The 17057-nt window shown below is 43.1% G+C and overlaps 1 protein-coding gene and 1 long non-coding RNA gene across 6 annotated transcripts in view; one reads left to right on the forward strand and one right to left on the reverse strand.

The window, feature by feature from the left end:
* Positions 1–6861, forward strand: part of THSD7A (thrombospondin type 1 domain containing 7A) — a 294643-nt gene extending 287782 nt beyond the window's left edge. For 2 of the 5 annotated variants that reach the window (XM_031940732.1, XM_031940734.1), the window contains 4 exons: positions 745–827; positions 1229–1439; positions 4559–4646; positions 5952–6861. In XM_031940732.1, the coding sequence (XP_031796592.1) occupies positions 745–827; positions 1229–1439; positions 4559–4646; positions 5952–6036 (467 nt within the window). In that variant the 3' untranslated portion in view covers positions 6037–6861. Of the gene's footprint in view, positions 1–744; positions 828–1228; positions 1440–4558; positions 4647–5951 lie in introns of those variants that run through there. The other 3 variants (XM_031940733.1, XM_031940735.1, XM_031940737.1) reach the window with 3 other exon arrangements.
* The window catches only part of LOC116419639, a 33181-nt gene continuing 17049 nt past the window's right edge, over positions 926–17057 (reverse strand). The window contains exon 4 of the long non-coding RNA XR_004229900.1: positions 926–1236. This is a non-coding gene — a long non-coding RNA (uncharacterized LOC116419639). The remainder of the gene's footprint in view (positions 1237–17057) is intronic.

Below are 17057 nucleotides of genomic sequence, written 5' to 3' on the forward strand. Positions count from 1 at the left end.
TAGACTTGGGGATTAGTAATGGGATTACCTCACCCACGCTTTGTCTTCAGTATAATTCTCAGGTACCAGTGGCTGTGGGTAGAGAGCTACAGATAGTGGGGGAACTCTGGGTGAGGTACAAGACCCTTCAGCCCACAGGGAACCTGCTGACAATGTCTGGTTCGGCTCCCCATCTCCCTAAGGGCTCTCGGCCTTTCGGAGAAGTCAGGGGGTGGTGACCACCAGTGTTGTAATTAAAGCAGAGGGATTTAACAGGTGGCAAAGAGTCATCTACATACAGGTTGTTTATGTGGTCCCGCATGTGCCGTATATAGTTAGCATATGTGCAGTGTTACTTTGGTTATATAAGGGCATTAGGGTATGTAAGGGTAAGGGAATTTGGAATAAACAGACTCCATGTTTGACCATCCATCTGAATCTCACCTCATCACTCCTCCACTAAGACCAAGGACTCAGGCTGATCCCAAGATCCTCCAGAGAGCTAGTCTGGATAGTACATTTTGGCCCCCCAGCGTGGGGGCTCTAGAAAGCACTCAACAGCTGTGGAGCAGATGCTAGTTTGTTTCCTCAAGACTAAGTGTCTTTTCCCCTCTCCCTCAAGCATGAGAGGCTCTGAGCTTGAAGATCATCTCAGCAGGGTTAGCTCAGCTCCATTCAATGACGAGCAAGTACACTGAAGGCTGCAGCCCTTGCTAGCTCTGGGCATGAGCCACCATGTTCATAAGATGATTTTGTGTCTTTCAGGGGGCTGCCTGGTGACGCACCAGCCTGATGCTGACAGGTCATGTAACCCCCCCTGCAGCCAACCTCATTCCTACTGCAGCGAGGTGAGTGCCATCTCCTGGGAGTGGGCGAGCCAACTCCAACCTAGACTCTGTCTCCATCTTTACTTTCCATGTCCCCATCAGAGCCTGTCTCACAAACCCCAATTCTTTCTTTTTTAATAGCTAGACTGAGGCATGATAACAGCCAGATTTGTATCTGCAAGGTTTTCCTTCCACTGCTTATAATGACACCCCGTGGGCTCTCAGACTCTGTCCAAATGGGCACATTCTCTAGGCAGGATTCCAATCACTAATCTGTCCATAACCTTGAATGCGTCTTCAAAGCTTTGACCCAGTAAGAGTAGACAATGCATGAAAAGCTGTCTGGGGTATCTCTTCACCGAACTCTTGCTTGCTGTCCTTCCCATCTGGGCACATGGCATAAATCTCCTGCTCTCCTGCAGACTCGAACCTGTGGTTGTGAAGAAGGGTACACAGAAGTGATGTCTTCTGATGGGACGCTGGAGCAATGCACCCTCATTCCCGTGGTGGTCATCCCCACCGTCGAGGACAAAAATGGAGACGTGAAAACGAGCCGAGCCGTGCACCCCACACAGCCCTCCGGTAACCCATCAGGACGGGGACGGACCTGGTTTCTGCAACCATTTGGGCCAGGTGAAGTGACAAGGCATTGGCAGCAAAGCAGAACTCTGCCTCCAGAGTCCAGGACCAAGATTGCAATCCCATCTCTCCCAATTACTGCCTGTAGGACCATGTCACACCTCTGGCCCACATCTAGGACCTGAGGGAATCAAACAAAATGATCTTGTAGGTCCCTTCCAATTTAAAATTCTCTGATAAAAGAGGCAGAGACAGACATACAGAGAAATGGAAGAGAAAAATTGACAGACATACATAAACATAGAGAGACACAGAGACAGTTGGGCAGAGCATACATAAATGGTTTTCTGGGGACCGAGTACCTCCTAAGAGGTAGCCATCATTTCATAGTCATTAGCTGATTTTGACAACATAGTTCTTACAGAGAACTTTCTCATACACCTTTCCCTGCAAGTGTTTTCTGAGAGGTCCAGAAAGACTTTTCCTTCAGGCCTTATTCTTTGACCTATTTGTCATGTTAAGCTATTGTTTAACAGTAGGAGGAATTCCTAATCAAAGATGCAGGTAAGGGAAGAAATACTGATTGGTAAGAGAAGCCATACCAGGTTATCAAGCTAAGGTATTCTCAGGACACTTCACTAAGGAGGCAGTGAACAAAGTACAATAATTGGAAACTCAAACCATGTTCTTAGTGCCAGCATCAGAGCCATGCTTCCATGCCTGACTCCTCATTCATTGTGACCTCATAGAGTCCCATCCTCCTCCTATTCCCACAGCCCATGTTGACTTCCAGTGCTTACCAAAAAAATAGCCCTTGGGGCTCTTCCTCATTGCAAGGGCCCAGGAGTAATCTAATCTACTATTAACACTGGCCAGAAGACATCCCCTCAAGTAGCCCATCTGCCAACTGTTCAAGTGAGGGCCCAGTCACCAAATCAAACTGTGCTCACTCTTCTTTCGTTCTGCCCCCTTATTCCCTCCAAGTAAGTTTGAGAACAAAGGTAACACTGGAATTAGATAGACTCCTTGGACTCCAGAACAAGGGACCAATGGATAGGAGATTTGATCAGCAAAGACCCAATAGAAAATATAACGCCAGGATCTCTCTGCAAGTCCCCAGAAGAGGTACCATGATGAGAGATAAAATAAATATTGGCACAGCTGAGAACCATCAAAATGTTTGGACATTCCATCAACATGTTCTCCAATTTCTTGTAATTTCTACTTAAATAATTTTTAATATGTTTAAGTCTAAGATATAACTGAATAGAAAATTAACAAGCTTTGATTAAATTCTAAATTAGAAATATGACATCCTAGAAAAAGCTGATCAACTGCTTAATCTTTAGAAACTCTGGCTCATTCAGCAGCTAAAAACATGGGAATCAACAAACCCCCACCAGGGATTTGCTGTCTTGACCTAGTATCCAAAAGGGTCTATTTAACACAAAACAGAGAAGGGAGTATTAGTATTTTCCATTACTTTCAATTTGAGGTTTGTTTTCTCTGAAGTGATTCACTCTCATAGGGGCTAATGTGGGGAAGAATGACAGGGCTTCAGAAAAATGGCATGATACCGCTTTGATCTCTTGGCTGGAAAGACAAGTGATTATAGCTGTCAAGGAAGAGTGATAGTGCAGAAGTTAACCAGCAAAATGACTATTTTTGCCCCAAGCTCAAATAATTTTTCTTATAATTGAATGTGGACACCATCACTTGATGGTAAATGGAATCCAAAACTGATCCTCCCCCAGCTTTCTCTGACTAGCCTTGGATTTCATCCAAATATCTAATATATTGTTAGTAAATAAGCTGCCTAAGACATATACATCCCAAACTGACATTTTAAAATTATAGACAAGAAGAAGAAATCTATGAAACCTCATAAAAAGGTGAAGAATCAAAATTTGACATATTTGGCAAATAAACTCATCTCAAATTTTTCCAGATTCAGGCATATGGTTCATCGATTAATAAGTGGTCTCCACTGAACACGCCAAAAACTTATGATAATGATGATTCCAAGTCAGAAATTTCCCAAGTCATATCTGAATTTAAGATTTGGGAGAGACTTCAGAGTTCATCTATTCAAATCTCTATCTGAAAGACATCCCCATTATAACATTCCCATCAAAAAACTAGCCAGCTCCACTTAAAGCTCTTTGGGGGGGGTGCTGCTCAACCTCTCCAAGTAGCCCACTCCACTTTGGGATCACTCTCATTATCACAAAAAGAATTTTCGTGAAATTAAGTTCAGTGTGTTGCAATTTCTTTGTTACTGGCTCCATCCTTTGGCAGAACATGGGTAAACCCCTTCTTAACTACTTTTGGGACTCATTTTTTGTATCACTCATTATAATAAATAGGGGTTCCATAAATAATACTTAATGCTCATTTAGAATTTATTATAATATAAAATTTAGAAAATGGAAAAGATTGATATCACCAAAAAGAAATTCAACCCCTGATATGCTATGGTTCCTTGTATGCCCATGTCATGACATGAGAAAATGCTGGAAACATAAGTTTTTCCTTTTCTGTCGGGCCACTACAGGAAATCTCACAAGGTTCACTGGCAGAAAGTAATTTTTAAAAGTATTTGTTTAACAAAAATGGGAGTCAATCAACCTTAAGGTATTTTTTAAAATACTGATAGGAAGGGTAGATGCTTAAAGCAGGTTTATCTCTGAAGAGCATTATTAATGTGGCCAGGATTTCATCTCATTGAACAAAAACCCATTCAGAGCTTGAGAAGATAGAATACTCATGATTAACATGGCAGTTGCATGTCCAGCTACCTGGTCCAAACTAGAGAGATTTCTGGAGATTGTAGGTTTTCTTTTCTTCCCCTTAGGGGTTCTCTGACCCTTGAAAGATTCCATAGCTTTTACACAAAGCAAAACATCACCATTGACTTATGCGCGGAAAGGGATTTCAGGACCTCGGACAGTACTGCTTGAAACCCAAACCTAAAGGAGGGGCAATCTGGTTAGGTTTTCCCTAATGAAGCTCCCTCCCTCTAACTTCATAATAGTGGCCCCCTGTTAATCCTCACCTATGGCCTGATGGCACACTCTTTTTAGTTATAAAGATGGCTGGCCCCTCCTGAGTCCAGATGAAGCCTGTCATGTACTCAGACTAATAGAAACTAACAACTAACATCCTTCCTCTAGACGGACGACTGAAGACTTGGGTGTACGGCGTGGCGGCGGGGGCTTTTGTGTTACTCATCTTTGTTGTGTCTATGATCTATCTAGCCTGGTGAGTGTCTGAATCTCCTGCCCTCTCAGTGAATGGAAAAATCTTTCTCTTCTGGAGTGGGGGGAGCATGGGAGCTGGCCGGGAAACAGACTCAACCCAAGATTACTCAGTTATTTAATGCTTACTTGGCAGTGGCTATGAGTAATGAAAAGGTTCATAATTGTGACTTCTACATACATTTCAAAATGTCCTTGACTCATGTTGAAGGTTTACATGTGAACTCTCTATGACCTATGATAATCAAAATAAAAACAGTGGGCACTTAGGGAACTTTTAAACATTGTCAAGGGGCCCTAGAGCATCCAGAGGAGATGAACATTATTAACCCCATTTTACAGATTAGGAAACTGAGGCTCAGGGATGTTAAATGGCTTGTCCATAGGCACAGTGGTAAGAAATATTGGAGGCAGAATTTGAAACCAGTTCTTCTTGGCTTGATCTACTCATTAAACTGTCTCCTGAATTCTCTTGTTGCATTTCTCTATTTGGTTTATAAGGCAGTGGATTCAAAGGCTCTCTTCAGCTGCAAAATTAGAAATATATGCTAGATTCCAAGCCAAAGCATCATAGTCTTCGAGTAGAAAGTGCATTTGTAATCCTTGAATCCAATCCATTGGCCAGCAGGAAACCTCTATGACATTCCCAACAAGAGGTCATTCAACCTTTGTTTAAGAGTTTTGGGGGAAAGAAAATCTCCCAGGGAAACCTGTTCTCTTTGGAGATGTCTCTAATAGGGAAGTTTTCTTTGCATCAAACTTTTCCTTACAGATAATCAAAAGATCTGACTTCAAATTCTGGCTGTGCCACTTTCTATTTCTGTGACATTGACCAAGTCACTTCTCTCTCAGTCTCAGTTTATCCATGTGTAAAATGAAAATCTTGACCCAAATGCTCTGGAAAAGGTACCTGTGGTTCAGTATGTATCCATAATTCCACCCTTTGGAGTTGGTCATGAAGTTGGAATGGAAATATTGGGTTTACATCATATGGGAAGGAAGAATCTGATTCCAGAGCTGCTCAAGCCACTTTTATGAATGTAGAAGGGCACACAAGGGGGTTGTGAATAATAAGGGGGGAGAGAAAGACTACTCTCCCCATCAGAAGAAAAGAATATCTTTTTGTTATCTTTTTTAATTGTCTGGGGAGCCGTCACAGTTAGACCAAAGGTTCTGTTTCAGTAAATAGCTATATGTAGTAGACAGACTATTGGACTGAGAAGCACTGCCTGTCCCCTGAACTTATGTTTTTGGTAATTGGCTGATCAGATTTCTCCTAAAGTGTTTTCATTTTTCTGCCTTGTTCTAGCAAAAAGCCAAAGAAACCCCAGAGAAGACAGAACAATCGTCTGAAACCTTTGACCTTGGCTTATGATGGTGATGCAGATATGTGAAGTTTCATTGCAAGTGACGCTGACCAGCTTCTGCCTCCTGCCTTTAAAATAGGTATCCAGAGGTCCTGAGAGTGTTCAACTTGTGTGTGGATAAACATGCATTTTGAGCTTTTCTTGAAAATGCATCCAAGAACAGAAGAGTAGAATTCTCATTGCCGGTGGGAACGCTTGCGATGTTAGTATTTAAAACAAAACTATCCACGTGGATAATTCTGGCAGATGGGCTAATTGAACAAAACAGATTCTGAGTGATTTCTGTCATCTTTTTCTGCAAAAACTGCCACCTGGGTCCTGTTGTCAGGATGGCCCCTGATGCCAAGCTTGATCTTCAGCGTTAATCAACCTATTGTAACCTGTTAGCATGAAGAGTTTCTACCAAGCACTCTACCACATGCTATATTTGAGAATAAGAACCTGTATAGCAACTCTGTTGAATCATTCTATTATTCTGTTAGATCCTTTGTAACAAGCCACTCAATGCTGGCAAAGTGTAAACTATAAACAGAGTGGATCAACCTATTGAGAAAGCCAAACAACTTGGCAGTTCATGGCAATATTTGTTGGCCCTCATTTCAGGAGGTAGAGACTCAGTTTGAAGACTTCAGTCTTGTCCTGCTCCCAAGTGTCTGTGCCAGCCAGCCATGCACATTCAGGTGTCTGAAAAGATGGTGTCTTCAAAGTTCGCTTTTTTGAATGACTCATTTCTGGAAAATGGATTCTCTTCAGTTGACACAATAGGTTTCTACTTTTGCCAACTCCTGCACTTACTGCCTGCATATATTCTCTCTCTCTCCCTCCCTCCCTCCCTCCCTCCCTCCCTCCCTCTCTCTCTTTCTCTTGGAAGGCACATTTTTGCACTATATTAGTGCAGCATGATATGCACTGGATGAGGCTCTGTCAAAATGGCCTCTTTTCATAAGGGATGATGGCGCCTGGAGCTAGGAGCATCACAGAGACATTAGCCAGGGAGCTAATGCACCCTGAAGAGAGTGGAACTCCTTTGGGGCAGCAACAAGGTGGAGCTAGCACACCCAACTCAAATCCATAGAGATCAACCTCATCCTGGTGACCATTCAACAATTAAGAACATAATGGGGATTTCGATGTCGACTTTCCCCAGCTTACCTCTGCAGATGGAGTTCCCTTTGGCTGCTTTCTAAGTGTATGTTGAAGGCTCTTTAAGACTCGATTTTTTTATATTGTTATCTTTGTTTAAAAAAAAAGAAAAAGAAAAGAAAAAGTGGCAGCCCTCTTCATTTTGAATGAGCTGGAATCTGAAGGAACATTTGCATCATTTTCTGAACTAAAAGATTTGGAATTACTTGGTGATTTTCATTCTTCAGTTTCTCTTCTCTGACATTTGGCTGCTGGAGGCCTCAATGTCTCATCTTTTATCCTTTTTGGTCCCATTTAAAGGGTGCTTTCATCATAGTGACCCAGATAACGCTTCCATAAAAGCAGATGCTGCATATTCACTCTGTTCAGGGCCTCGGTAACTAGCCAGATGATTGGGTTTTTCCAGCTGGTTTTCCTGAGTGCACCCCTCCCCATGCTCCTTTTCTTCTTGCCCCTACTCGACCATCTCTCTTCTACAATGTGCTCGTGAAATGTTTGCCTCCTTAAGCAACAAGTGATCATTCCCTCTTCCATCATTCCATGCTCCGTTCTGACTCATAACTGACTGGGCAATGCACAAAGGTAGAGCTTGGTGGGACTGACCATCTCCGGGCTGGGGGAAGGGAGGCAGTGTTTGAGGGGACACTTATGTAATGGTACCACTCAAAACATGGATCCACTAATTTTGGCTAATAAGTCAGTTCTTTTGTGAACAACAAGCCAATCCATTCCATCCTCAAGAAAACCACACAACATGGTGCAGGATGAGTGGGTGCTCTGGAGAGCGAGGTATTTCCATTTCTTAAAGTTGATCTCCCCCTAGTGTACATTCAGAGTATTTGACAAAGACTGAGACCGAGCCTGTCATTAGCCAGGTAGGGACATGTTCCCTTGTCTCTCCAGTAAAATAACCTCTACTTCTATCAACAAATGTTATCAATAGAATATGTTAATTACTTATTTTATTCTCACTCTATCAGTCACTTTAAGGGCTTATGAAACTCTTTTTTTTTTGATAGGTGTATTTTATTTCTCAGAAGAAAAGGTGAAAAAAGCTAAGAACAGAAATCCACTTACCAGCTTTATTTATCAGAAAGGCAGGCAAAAATAAATAAAGTGCTGTTATTACTCCAAAGCAGTGATCCTAAAAGTGCACTCTGAGAGGCTTCCAAAATGATGTTTGGTTTGGACTCTGACAGTTTTAAAACAGTTTCATTTTTCCACAATACACCAAGGGCAATCAGTAGTTCTGGTGAACTGAACACTAATAATAATAGTAATAGTAGCTGTCATTGATATCGCACTTTAAAGGTTTGCAGGACTCTCAGCTCATTGGAGCCTCACAACAATCCTGTAAAGTAAACACTAGCATTATTCCCATGTGATAGATAAGGAAACAGGCTCTAAGAGTAAAAATCACTTGCACAGAGTCAAATAACTGATAAGACTAGAAGGCAGAAGTGGAGCCTGGGTTTTCTAGTCTCCAAGTCTAATGCTCTCTATTATGCCGCAGTTCTTGATCCTATGCCTGGTGATTGGTAGGGAAATTGATAAGGTGGTTGGTAAGGAAAATTCTGTGATTTACACTGTCTGAATATATCACTCTTACTACTTTCTACTCTGTAAAATTGACAGGGTTTTTGTTCTTAAATTATCTTATTTAATAATTCCTGCCCATAAGGTTTATAAAAATTGGTCCAGATATGTCTTCTTTTTCCTCAAAACTCTGGCTTTGATAAAAATGGATATGGCTTACAAACTTTTTAATATTTTTAAAATGTCTGCCTGTAGCCTTTTCCCCTCCTTTCAAAATAATCATCATCGTGGAAGTGTGTGCCCTCTCTATGGACCAATATCATATGTATGTAGCACCATTTTAAAAAATCATTGGAATCTTGTAAAAAAAAAAGCACCGGCACTAAAGATGATAAATGAGTCTTTCTTTGGTAACTCAGAAGGCTTTTTAAAATCATACAGAGCCTTAGGAGATCCTGCCACCAAACTTTGCTCTGAGAATCTGATTAAATTACAAACTCGAATGCACCATAGCAAGTCTAAAGTGCCATCAAAAGTTTACAGTAGAAAGGCGAATTCCCTTTGTCTAGGGCTGGGGCTAAGCATGAGTTTGACCTAACTGACCTGGGAAGAGTTTTCATTTTTTGACAACATAGTCTTGTTCCTAGATGGGAACTTCCATTTGGTTGTTTCTTAACAGAGGAGAATGTGACCTAGATTTTGGCTTAGTTGGATCTTGAACAAGTGGAAGTTTGCCAAACTCTTATTTAGAAGAGATCCTCTCTGTGCTCTTATTTAGAAGAGATCCTCTCTGTGTTTGGGGCCTGAGTTTATTCATGAAGTGCTCCATCCAAGTGTTTCATCTGAGGCTACCTCCTGGTTCACCTCCATTTGGTGATTTGGGATGAGGAGGAAAGAAAGAATGGGAAAAGGGGAGTTCTGCTAGAGGGTCCCAAGGACCTTGAAGGATAACCACTAGGCAGATACATAAAATTTTAATATAATTTTAAAATTAAACCCCAACAGAATATTCTAAGGACTTGTTGAATGGTTTCAAGACAAACACTCTATTAAGAGGGTTTAAGTGTACGAGTAAATCTCCAGTAATTTGTACATTGATAACCAATCTGGGATAATGTCTGTTTAGCAGATTCAGGCTCCTCCTTCCAAATTCTGAGTCCCTAAGGCCAGTTCAATGTAGGCTTTATTCTGTAAGTGAAGTGTCAATATCCTGCTATTCCCTTCTAACAAAGCACAAGAATAAGACATATGCTGGGATGTGAAAATTGTTGGGACTTTGGGATTATGTTTGACCATTAAAATGGGAAATTGGTGGCTCAGTAGGACCTTCAAATTTTATTTTTCATTATTACAAGGGGTTTGGAAATGTGCAAGTAAGATCATTGTGTTCTGTTTTTGCACTCGTATCTTGGGCAGTGGGGTCTCTATGGGATAACTTGGGACTTGGATCAGTTCTTTTAGGTCCCAACTGGGAAGACAAGCAAAAAACAAGATCCAGGGGTTCCATTTTAGCCATTTCCCCCATATCCTTAGTTTTTTTGCAACAACTCTATCTACTCCCCCCCCCCCACCTTCTTCTCCCAATCATATCAGGTTGTGATTTTGAGATAACCCTCATTTTCCAATTTACTCTTCACCCCTTTCCCTAGAACAAGCATAACCTGGGTTCTAGTCCCATCTCTAATGCTATTTATCTGTATGACTTTGGGAAGGTCATTTAATATTCCTGAGCCTCAGTTTCCTCCTCTGTCAAATGAGATTAAATGGTCTCTTCATTTCCTTCCAGCTCAGTATCTATACACCTATGAGCCTCAAGCAAGGATAGCAAGAAAGAGAATTTGACAAGATCAGATGGTTGGAAGGAAAGGAGACAGAAACAGAGACAGAGAAACAGATGGACAGAGACAGAGAGATAGGTGGACAGACAGATGGATGGACACACATATACACCGAGATGGAGAAACAGAGAGAAACAGACTGAGACTGTGTGTGTCAGGATGACTGAACTCCACTCTTTCCATCCTATCTTGGTCATAAGCTCCTCCATCTACCACTCTCCCCTATGTTACAAAAAGTAAATCCATCACCACAAAAGGCACCATGCACTAGGGCTACCAAGCACCTGAACCCCTCTGTAAAGACACTGAACCCAAGGTGATTTGGAGAGACTTTTAGAATGGCTCAGCCATGTGCAACTGAAAGCTACAAATGGGTATAGCAACTCTGCATAATGTCTGGGGGTGCTTCAAGTCCAGCCCCAGAGGTTCTGGAATTAAAGTCTATATTCCATGAATTCCCAGATTTACTTCTGGGGCCAGCCCTTCCCTAGCTCCTGAGCTCAAGATTTTTGATCCTTAAGAGAGAGGGTCTGGGGAGGCTGACTACCAATGATCAACCCCCTCTCTACCATTTAGAAAACCACTCATCTATGATTTCCATGCTGTATTTTGTAATTCCTTCTCAAATCCCTGGTTTCTCAGCATCTTTCTCTGCCGAGCCCACCACTCACTACTTTTCAATAAACTATTCTAACAAAGAAGTGATGTGACCCTTATCCCTCCCATTCTGTGGCCCCCTCAGTCATCAGAAGTGACCCATCGAATCTAGGGCTAATCCCATGTAAAATAGGCCTTGATCAAAAACCGCTGAATTCTTTGTAAATTTTGATCCCGGAGACCTCATTTTGCCTAATTAAATTTACTTGAATATTTATTTTGTAGATGGAGGCAGCTGTCTAAGACTCTTTGTCAATGTTGATTTACACATGTGTGATCCCATTCTTTTTTTTTTTTTTATAATGTGTCTATCCTTTTTTTAATGCACAAAACATTTCTGTCCCGCGGCTGTGGTTTGCTCGGTGTGTCTTGTCCCTAAGCTTTATTCAGGTATTCAGAAGGCATGTGAAGATGTACAAGGCATCTTTACATTTTCATATGGGTAATTTGTAAATAACTGTATTTGTTGACAAATAGAAACACGGAAACCATTTTCATTAACATTATCTTGGTGTCTGTGTTTCATTCCGGGAAACCGGGAATAGGAGTCCAGAGGGAAATCCATGGTCAAACCCCTGCCATGCGCTGCCATGTTTTCTGCTTTCTTCCTCCAGCTTCCACATTCAAAGGTGAAAAAGATCTGGCCAGAAGCCCACAAGACTCCCCTCAGCCAGGGCAGCTAGTCTCCCCCCCGACTTCAACCCTCCAGGTACAGGGAAGGAGCAGCATGAGTAGCCAAAGTCTCTCTCTCCTGCTTCCATGAGCCTCGCATAATTAGCCTCTCTTCCAGGATACCCAAATGGCCCATTCGACAGAATGACTGGGGTGGGGGAAGAGTGATTCAGATGTCGTTTCTGTCCATGAGCCAATAGCTCCCACACACCTCTCAGTATTTCCTTCCTAGACACCGATTCTCCCTGCCCCTCTCCCTGCTCTCCAATTGGCACCTTCTCAGTGTCCATTGCATCTACAAGACCTTGGTGTATGCCGTGCCCATGGGGCACAATGTGGTCACAACAATCATGGCTGCCATCAGCACAGCTTTCAGGTTTGTCAGAGACTTCACTTGCTCATCCACAGCCCTGGAGGTCAGTGGCCCAGCCACTGTATGGCAAAGGAAACGAAAACTCAAGTGAGAGAGTTTGCCCAGAAGCACGCTTTGAACTAGAGCCTCCACAGTCCTCTCTCCTCATTTTACAGATGGGAAAATGATCCCGAGGAATGACAAGTGACTTGCCCATGTCACACAGCCAGGAAGTGTCTGCACAGGATGTGAACCAGGGTTCTCATAAGTCCCCATCACCCTCCTCCCCCCCCAAACTGGGCTGGAGCACATTGGACAGCTCCCATTTTTCAGAAATGTTTCTTTATATCAAGCTCAAATGTGTCTCTGCCCTTCCTGCAAGACCCTTGCTTGTAGTTCTGGCCTCTGGGCCAAGCAGAATAAGCCAATTCTTCTTTCACGTGACAACTTTGGAATCAGTTGAACAAGCTCTTGCATTCCCCGAGTTTCCTCCTCTCTGAGCTAACTGCAACCAGCTCCTTTGCCCCATGAATCCATGGCCCCTCACTGCCCTGTGTACCTTCCTCTGCAGCCTGATTCAGTTTGCAGGTTGGCGATCACATTAAAAGTGTCTCCTGCACACAAAAAGCCAGACGTCCAAAAGTGCAGTGAACGCCGGCTCTGCCCTCAGGAAGCTCAAAGTCCAGGAAGGGGAGGAAAGAGCAATGAAACGTGCAACCAACGATATACAAGCAAGGGTTAATTCCAGGGGCTCAATCAGAGCCCCCATTAACAGTCAGGAGGACAGGGAAAGTCTTCCTGTGGAAGGAGGCCCTCAATCGGAGTCCTGGAGGAGCCCAGTGAAGTGGGAAAAGGTTCCCGGTGTGGGTGGCTGCCAAGTAAAGGAACGGACCCGGGAAGTGCTGGGTGAGGGAGACGGCAGGAAGGTCAGGAGCTGGTCCTAGAGCGTGGGGAAGGGAGTAAGATGAGAATTCTGAGGAGGGGGACAAAGGGAGTGATGACGGGCTTTGATCTTACACTTGGGGAGACGGTGTCAGGAAGCCACTGAAGTCTATGGAAGGGGAGGGATGTCTCAGTCAGACTGGTGCTTTAAGGTCACTTTGGGAGCTGAGCGGGGAAGGGACTGGGGTGGGGACAGACGGTAAGTGACTGAAGCCAGATCTGAACTCAGGAAAACGAGTCTCTGACTGGCAATGCTCTATCCATTATGGCGCCACCTAGCGGCCCCTTCATTAATTACTTACTATTCTTTCAGCTGAGTCCTTCCTAGCTGGCTGAGCTGTGGCTCTGCGCCATCTTGTGTCCAAAACTAAGAACTGCATCTTCCCAAACTGGATGAGACAATTTCAAAACCATTTCCAAAGGCTTGCTCTGTACGAGGTCCTGTGTGGGACCCTGGAGATACAAAGCGGACTGAAGAAATAGGCTCTGACCTCATGGAAATGACATTCTCCTGGAGAGGTAAAAATGGACACCACTGAATAAAGATGAAGTGTGTTCAAAATATGGTCTTGTCATTTGTCAATCCATCAGCGCGCAGTTAGGGTTAGGGTTAGAGTCGGGAGGCGAATTTAGGGTTAGGGTTAGAGTCGGGAGTCGGGAGGCGCATTTAGGGTTAGGTTAGAGTCGGGAGGCGCATTTAGGGTTATCTGTTATGTGCTACTGTTAATGCTGGGATACAGATGTGAAAGAGAAATAGAGTTCCTGGCCTTGAGAAGTTTACAATATGAGGAGGGAAAACCATACAAAAGACTGGAGAGGAGGAATGGAGAAAGTCCCTGGAGTTGGGGCATGATGGAGAAGTCCAGAGGCCAGCAAGGCTATACCAGTCATACTGATGCAGGGAACGTCCACTGTAGAAGCTCCCTCCCCCAGTACAGACTGACACCTGTCCCACCATATTGTTGAAAGCACCAGAGATCACGTCAGAAAAGAGGCTTAAGCAAGCTCCCCCTGACTCTTGGGCACTCGCCGCCCTCTGCCTCTGCCAAAAAAGGCACAAATAGAATAAATGCAAAGTCCCATCAAGAGACGGGAAGCACTAACAACTGGGGATATGAGGAAGAGCCTTCTAGAGGATGTGGCGGCTGAGCTGGCTTTAAAGAAAGCTAGGAAGTCTATAAGATAAAAATGTGAGCTGACTGTTTTCTGGGCATAATGGGGAACAGTTCCACAAAGGAGATGGGAGATGGGAGATGACCTATGTGTGAGAAACATCAACGGGGCCAGGGACACCAGACAGGAGAACTCCTGAGTGGGAGTCATTGGTAACAGTTCTAGAAAGGTCAGCTGGAGGCTGATCGGGAAGGGCATAAGCTGCTAAATAGAGGAGTCTGTATTTGTATTCCAGTGGCACTGGAACTGATTAAAGAGGAGAAAGGCTGATCACAGCACAGAAAAGCATGTTGGCAGCTATAGCGAAAATGGATTGAAGAAGGGAGAAATGAGGCAGAGGCCATCACAAGACTCTAATCATTCTCAAATTTATTTATTTATCCCTAACTTCTCTACTGACCTATAATTCTACAACTCCACCTACCCACTGGCCATTTCAACTCGGATACTCCATAGATATCTAAAGCTCCACCTTTCCACAACTGAATTCATTATGAATCCTTCAAACCCTCTCCTCTTCTTAACTCCCCTGTGACCATCCAGTACCACCATCCTCTAAGTCCCAACTTCTTAAATTTGTTTTGCAAACGTATATGGGGTCTTGTAACTGAATGTGGGGGAGGCAAAACAATGATTTACAATCTAAGTAAGTGTTTGATTTGTGCACCAATTTCAAATATCTATACCCAGGATCACTTGGGCAAAAAGTTTTGTATGAGAAAAGCTTAAGAAATCCTACTCTAAGTCACCCAAGCTTGAAACCTAGAGTCATCCTCAATTCTTCTCTCCCTGACCACTCCTCCATATTTAATGCATTACCAAGGCCTGTCAATGTGGCCTTCTTATGTCTCTCAAAATACCCTCTTCTCCCCTTCAAGAGTACTCCCACCTTGGTGCAAGCCATCATCTCATACCTGGCCTTTTGCAATAGCTACTAGTAGGTCTCCCTGCCCCAAGTGTCCTCCTCCAGTACATCCTCTATCTGGCTATCAAGGTGATTTTCCAAAGTTGCAGATCTGACCGTCATCCCCCATTCAATAAACTCCAGTGGCTTCTTATCACTTCCAAGCTCAAATACAAAATTCCTATTTTGGCATTCAAAACCCTATTCATATATGTGTTGCCTCCCCACATTAAAATACGAGTTCCTTGAGGACAGGGAATGTTGTTACCTTCTCTTTGTATCCCTGTACTTAACATATCCTGGAGCAGAAGGAACATTTCAAGGTTATTACAGTTCATGATTGAAGAGGCCAAAATGACATCACCACGCTGGAGTCAAAGTTCAGTGTGTCCATCTGTAGCTGATCTGATCAATATGAGCTAGGAAGATTCTGCCATAGGTCAGCCACAAATACTCCACGTGAACATTTGGGATGGAAATATCTCCCAAACGGCACGAATCGCATTGCTTTTTAGCTACTGCAATTCTGCTTTATTTATAAAGCACAGTGCCTTCTAAGGCACACTATGCTGGGCAGTCCTGTCAGTGTCTCCTATGACTCACAATTAACTCCAAAGTTCTTCAGAGAAATCTTGAGTGTCCTTGTATAGCTTCTTCTGACCTCCAAGCGGGGTTGCCTGTGTGAATCTTCTGTAAGAGTCTCTCAGGTAAATCTAAGTTTGGCATTCAACCAATATGGCCAGCCCAACAGAGCTGCTTCATCTCTGCAACACAGATTGACTGTGGGACTGTGGGGCACTGTGAAGTGTCTACTTCAGCTCAAAAAAGGGCCTCAGGGTCTGGGAGCTTATTCTGCCAGGTGAGCTTCAGAATTTTCCTAAGGCCGTTCAAATGGAAGTGACTCGGTTTCCTCCCACAATTTCCTTCAGAACCTCCCAACTAACTGAGCTAGCTCATCTTCATCATCTAGCTGTCCAACCCTGAAATGTATATTTCTATTTTTTTAATAGTCTTTTATTTACAGGTTATATGTATGGGTAACTTTACAGCATTGACAATTGCCAAACCTCTTGTTCCAATTTTTCCCCTCCTTCCCCCCACCCCCTCCCCCAGATGGCAGGATGACCAGTAGATGTTAAATATATTAAAATATAAATTAGATACACAATAAGTATACATGACCAAGCATTGTTTTGCTGCACAAAAAGAATAGGACTCTGAAATATTGTACAATTAGCTTGTGAAGGAAATCCAAAATGCAGGTGGGCAAAAATAGAGGGATTGGGAATTCAATGTAATGGTTTTTAGTCATCTCCCAGAGTTCTTTCTCTGGGCATAGCTGGTTCAGTTCATTCCTGCTCCATTGGAACTGATTTGGTTGATCTCATTGCTGAGGATGGCCAGGTCCATCAGAATTGGTCATCGTATAGTATTGTTGTTGAAGTATATAATGATCTCCTGGTCCTGCTCATTTCGCTCAGCATTAGTTCGTGTAAGTCTCTCCAGGCCTTTCTGAAATCATCCTGTTGGTCATTTCTTACCGAACAATAATATTCCATAATATTCATATACCACAATTTATTCAGCCATTCTCCATTTGATGGGCATCCACTCAGTTTCCAGTTTCTGGCCACTACAAAGAGGGGAAAATGTATATTTCTAAAGTAAGAGCACTTATCCACAGCATTCAATATTTTTCCATTTGCTATAACCAATGGCTCCTTGGCTGGATGGTGCTCGTAGTGGAGAATCTCTGTTTTCTTGATGTTGATTAAGCCAAATTTAGCACAAGCAGCAGAGAGTCAGACTCGCACTTTGCTGTATCTCAGCA

Source organism: Sarcophilus harrisii, chromosome 5, assembly GCF_902635505.1.
Source record: "Sarcophilus harrisii chromosome 5, mSarHar1.11, whole genome shotgun sequence".
Taxonomy (NCBI): domain Eukaryota; kingdom Metazoa; phylum Chordata; class Mammalia; order Dasyuromorphia; family Dasyuridae; genus Sarcophilus; species Sarcophilus harrisii.